We start from the raw sequence: 6,108 nt of genomic DNA, 5'->3' as shown, positions 1-6,108 counted from the left end.
CCTTTCAGCCTCAACATTTGAGCATCCCAAATTACCAAACTACTTTTAAGATCGTTATAAGGTGTGTCCAATTTGCTTCCAATTGAAACTCTAAATTTAACATATTAATCAATGAACTTGGATTGCAAGCGTCCTTACAGAATTCTTCCAAAAAACTTCATACATTAATTTAATGTTAAAACCACTTAAACCACACCTAGAACTTAGATTACAAATGTTCGAAAATGATTAACGTACCCTTATAAGAAAAATTCATAAACATATCTTATGTCCATCCGAAAAATAAATAAATAATAAAAAAAAAAACATCTTGTATCAAATTATTAGAAATTAAGTTCTAGTTGTTTATCATCTATAATTATATACAAAAGTACAAATGGGAAGGGACCATTAGTATTGTCAAAAATGCAACTGCTAAGTTTATAGATCGACAAAAATATCATTAAGAATTTTAATTTTATTGGTTGACCAAATAAAGATAATTTAATTTTGATTAATCATACTAATTTTCTATTTAAATATAATTATATTGGATAAATTAAGAAATTATATTATATACTAAATAAGGTATATATTAAATACGGTAAGAATACAATATTTTTAAGCATTTTAATTTTATTGGTTGAAAAATAAAAATAATTTAATTTTGATTGGTTATATTAATTTCCTATTTAAATCTAAATTTAATTGGATATATAAAAAATTATAATATAGTAAGAATATAATATTTCTAAGGATTTTAATTTTATTGGTTAAAAAAAATAAAGTAATTTGATTTTGATTGGTTATATTATATTATATAAGGTGCCTATTAAAATATTGTAAGAATATAATATATTTTATTGTTTATTTTATTAATCTTTAATTTGAGTGGTTATGATTATTTGACAAGGAATAAATGTAATTTTTTATTATTTATTAAGAAATATATTATGAGATCTATTATTTGATGTACATAGAAACCAAAGCTCTTTAATATATATATATATATATATATATATATATATATATATATATATAATATAATTATGATATAACATGTTATATTAGCAAATTATAAAATTGAAAGAATTTTTTTCTAAAAAAAAGCAACTATAAAATTAATTACATACTTACAGACTTTAGCAAACAAAGAAAAAAGAAAAATATCAAAATTATAAATGATGCTCTAAAATAATGATTAATATATTAATTATTATAATAGCTATAATATATAATATCTATAATATAAATTCATAATATAAATTCAAAATGTAACGAGGTAAGTCAAGCTAATTCTCAGTTTGAGAAAATTTGTTATTTTTTAAATTTATATTTCATAAAATATATATATATTTTTCTATCTTGTGAATGCTCTTGAATATTTTAATAATATAAACTATTAAAAATGTTATAATTTATAATAAAAAATTAATATATATATTAGTAGAAAATTATATATATAAATTATATTACATTTACTTTGTATCGAATAAAAGTCAACAAGCATAAATAAGTACAGCGCACATTCGAGAATTTGCTAATTAAATTATTAGAATTTTTTTTTTTTTGAGTATTAAATTATCAGAAATTAAGTTCTAGTTGTTTATCATTAACTAATAAAGGGGAAAAGAGATGAAAAATTTGCTAATAATTTAATATATACAAATCACAAAATAAAGAAAAGAAACAGTATATATAAAGATCCAAAGCTTCATATAAGCCCATGCGTAGAAGATAATTATTTTTCTTCTTTTTCTAACAAATCATTACAATTGCAATTTTGAACATTGGAACCATTCTTGCAATTGTCATTTGTGGGAGAAGAAATAACCAACTCTGTTGTTTTCGCTTCTGTAGAGGTTGATTTTAATGGAATAAGTTGAGACATTTTCTTTATCTCTGCATTTTTACCCCACAACACCACATATAATCCACACACTATCAATGATGCCCCTAATATGCTGCAATCATCCAAAAATAAATTTAAGTGTTTAACGAGTCAAAGTAAAAATCAGAGAGTTGCAAGATTAAAGTAACAAAATTCTGGAATGAATTTATATGGTCGGCCAAACTATTCTGAAAATTTTATCATTGTCAATTTCTTAATTTTAATGGTGAGATATAATTAACAAAGAAAAAGAAAAAAAAAAGGAATATACCTTCCAAGGTGTAGATTCTCGTTAAGGCATATGGATCCCGCAACAGCAACGCCCACAAGCGTTAGAGGACTAAAAATGGAGACAAATAGAGGACCCTTCAAGCGCACACACCATATCACCAGAGTTATCATAATTCCAGCCACTACTATTCCCTATAATTTCAGGGGACAAAAATCATTTTATAATAAATAAGTTTCAAAAATTCCAATTTTGTAAATATTTTATTTCATCTCTTATACGTTAAGAATATTTTATTTGAAGGTAATAAAACTAGTCATAGTTTAGATATTTTATCTCCTCAAAATATTAGACAGTCAATGATTTATAATGTCATTGTTATTAGTTTAAGAATAATATATTTTACTTCCTAATTAAGATATTTTTAATTCTTCGAGTGACTAAATATATTATTCTGAAGTTAATGTAACCACGTATATTTTATGTTTTGATATTAATATTAGACCAAATGGTAAAAAAAAAAAATCTTGATTTTTAATCTTTTTATCAATTCAAGTCAATTTTTATAATTTTATCAGTCAATACCCTGAAATTTTTTTTTTAATTAAATCTAGCCTCTATCTGCCTTCAGTTAAATTAGTGCTGACATGGCAGTTAAATTTGATTTGTGGGTTCCATGAGATATCTGGTCAGGATTAAATCGATATGCATGGAATAAAAGAATTATTAATTTATGTACTTAAAAACCTTAAAAATATAAAATAACTAAAAATTATTATTTTACAAATCTATAAATGTAAATTCTTCTAAAAAAAAATTCAATAACCTACAAATTTTCAAAATAAAGAATATTGAAATTCTAATTTTTTTTCTACCATGAGTGTTTCGATGTTTACATTTCAGATTGGTTCAATTTGATTTTTGCAATTTTGACCAAAAATCTTAAATCAAATTTCAGCTTTTATATTTTATAAAGCTTGTGTTTTTTAAATTTAGAAATTTTAATTATAAATAAAATTTTTTATGTATTTTAATTTAATTAAAAATTTGAGATTGTAAAATTAATATTCAATAATTAATTACTCCACATTTGATTTGATCTAACATTAAAAATAATTAAAGGTTCATATTTATTATTCATTAAATTCATATAATAAATATATAAAATAATAATTTTAATTTTGAAAATTAAATAAATAATAATATTTTAAAATTTTTAATTACAGAAAATTAAATAATTTTTATATTAAATATTTTTAAAATAATTATTTTTGAAATTAAATAAAAATTAAATAATTTTTAATTCCACGTGAACCGGTGTTTTAGCACTGAATTCATGAGACCTACATATCATATTTTACTGTCATATCAATAATAATTTGACGGAATGCAGATGGATGTTAGATTTAATATGAAAAATTAAATTCACATTATTGATCGATAAAATTAAAAAATTAGCTAGAATTGATAAAAATATCAAAATTTGGGTTTTTTTTTTTCATTAGGCCTTAATATTAATAGTAATATATTAATAATTCAAACCCAAAAGAAGAAAAGAAAAGAAGGTAAGATACATACCGCGTAAGCAGCTGTGAGCAACCTTATATTCCAACCTAATTTCCATTGACTCCAATCTTTCTCCATGCAAAGAGCATAAACAGATGCTTGGATTGATGCCATCAAACACATCAATGCTGTGCTTGAGTATGGACATGGATATGTCGTGCTCATTTTAGCCTGAAGATGATTATCAAAAATTACTGATACAAAAGAAAATAATCATAACAATAAAATTCAAAGATATTTTCAGAAACCACCTGAATAATTAACCACAGCGCATAAAGGAAGCAATTTCCCACAGCCAACAAACAGCCCAATGCATGATTAGAATGAGAGGAAGTCAAGTGGAATACTCCATGACCGTTAGATTGATAATGCTTTAAAAGATCAATACGTGTTTTCCATATTTTTATTTCTGCTCCCTTATAAAAGGTAAGCAACATTGCCCCACTAATACCCATTACTGTTCCTACAACTTTTGCTTTCCCTCCTACACTTCTTATTCCCATCTTCTCCAACCTGAAAAATTTCCCAACATATAAAAGAGCAGGTTACGGCTAAAAAATATATTAGAGAAAGAAATTAGTTAATCAAGTATTATTTACCCAAATGAGATGGCTAAGATGAAAGTAACTGCAGGTACGAGATTAAACATGGCAGAAGCAAAGGTTGCAGATGTTAAGACCAAACTCTTCAAGTACATATTTTGAGACAATGATCCCCTGCATTTATACTAATTAAAATAAGAGAAAACTTAAAAAATTTGCTTAAATTGAACTCCACTTTCATTAATATAATCAATTCAAGTTTATGGATACATTAATCATGGACAAAGCATCATTACAGAAAATTACTAGTTTCCTTTTAAGAACAAGCTATTAGTATCGCTGTAATCCAAAAACTTAAAATGGTAATAAAAACTAGCAGTAATATCATTTGATGCATACAACTTGTATAATCAAAAGTCTTTATTGAGACTATTATAAATATACAGTAACATTCCAGTAATAAAGACATGTGCCAATTACAAGTTCAGCGGATGATCTTTATAAAGTCAGCATTCAATCCATGACAAAACACTTATAAGAAAGGATAGTAAATTCAATCCATGGCAAAACTCTTATAAGAAAATAAAGTAATTAACCTTGAGATTAATCACATCCTAAAAGGGTACAGGAATGTTTGTGGGGAAAAAAAAAATCATGGTGCTAATAATTGCCTACATCATCAATATGTCAGCACAAATAAGGAAATGTTTATTCTTACTTTTTCAACAGTAAAATGAAACTAGTGGTGTACCCGAATAATCCACAAAGAAATGCTTGAAAGAGCACTGTCCATGTAAGTTTAGGCCTGTTCTTCCTGTAAAATCCAACGGAAAAACAAGCACTATTAGTATCCAAACAAGTCTGGGAATATCTCTACTTCATTTTGACATTTTGGGTTCCCTTTTTTTGGTTTCTATTTTATTCGTTTCTTTTTCCTGTTTTTGGAAGTTCCTGAGCTTGCAAAAAGAAGCAACAGGAGCAATAACGATTTCTTTACCCAAGAACATAAAGAGAAGTGTTTTGAAATCTGAGACTACTAGTTAAAATATTAATCAACGACTAGATTAAATTAATTTCATTTTTTACTAATAATTATTAAATCCATTCAGTGTATGCATAAATCTAACTTTTAGATTTAAATCCATATGATTGTAAGTTATGATCGATGTACAATATACTATTTTGTCAAGAGAAATTAGAAAGCAAAACAGGAAAAAGAAAAAGGAGATTACCTCTCAAAGAAAAGAGCAAGAGGAACCATTAAAGCAGTAGCAAAAATGAATCTATAGGCGATAATGATCCTCAAGCTCATTCCATCACTTGCTGCAAGTTTGTATAAAACATTAACACCAGCATATGCCACCTGAACCACCACCATTACCAAAACTGGCTTCACTCCATCCATCAACTTACATATCATCATTATCATCATAAAATCAAATATGAAATAATATTTTCAACAAATTTAAAAAAAAAAAACCTCTTCAAATCTTTGTATATATTATGAAGGTATACAAATATATATCGTCAAGAAACTTGTGTGTAGTATTTATAAGTGGAGGAGACTGCTAGAAATGAAATGGGAATTTCTAGTGTGACATGACTTGCAAGGGCTGTGATTCAGTGGAAGGTTTGTTCTTCTAATGCTATGATTTTTGGGGTCACAATTCATTTCTTGTTGGACATGCTATGGATGTATGGGTAGCTATCTTTACATATATTCATGCATGGTTGCTCTATATTCTAGATATATAAAGTAAAGAGCCAAGTTGAAAAGTGACTTTTTTATAATCTCTATAGGAAAGACAAATTGGATTTTGTTTCCTATATATGTATATCAATTTAATTAGTACATTTCTTGACCCAAAAAGCAAAATTTGTTGATTTTGCATTGATTCTCA

The 6,108-nt window shown here is 25.5% G+C and overlaps 1 protein-coding gene across 3 annotated transcripts; it reads right to left on the bottom strand.

The window, feature by feature from the left end:
* Window positions 1-1,615: 1,615 nt before the first annotated feature.
* Window positions 1,616-5,893, bottom strand: LOC105634730 (WAT1-related protein At1g25270). 3 transcript variants are annotated; one of them, XM_089722231.1, is made up of 8 exons: window positions 5,688-5,891; window positions 5,440-5,570; window positions 4,926-5,021; window positions 4,265-4,381; window positions 3,917-4,178; window positions 3,678-3,836; window positions 2,142-2,293; window positions 1,616-1,943 (listed from the first exon to the last, which is right to left on the bottom strand). In XM_089722231.1, the coding sequence occupies exons 2-8, from the start codon at window positions 5,517-5,519 to the stop codon at window positions 1,721-1,723; spliced, it is 1,089 nt and encodes a 362-aa protein (XP_089578357.1). In that variant the 5' UTR covers window positions 5,520-5,570; window positions 5,688-5,891; the 3' UTR covers window positions 1,616-1,720. The 3 variants fall into 3 exon arrangements, with proteins under 3 accessions (XP_089578357.1, XP_020535671.1, XP_012073027.1); XM_020680012.3 differs by having other exon boundaries at window positions 5,440-5,893; XM_012217637.4 differs by having other exon boundaries at window positions 4,959-5,021; window positions 5,440-5,890.
* Window positions 5,894-6,108: the final 215 nt, after the last annotated feature.

The sequence above is a fragment of the Jatropha curcas genome, chromosome 6 (genome assembly GCF_041381405.1).
Source record: "Jatropha curcas cultivar XTBG-Jc1 chromosome 6, XTBG_Jcur_1.0, whole genome shotgun sequence".
Taxonomy (NCBI): Eukaryota; Viridiplantae; Streptophyta; class Magnoliopsida; order Malpighiales; family Euphorbiaceae; genus Jatropha; species Jatropha curcas.
The sequence above is the reverse complement of the archived record's forward strand: the minus strand, read 5'-3'. Positions and strand labels throughout refer to the sequence as shown.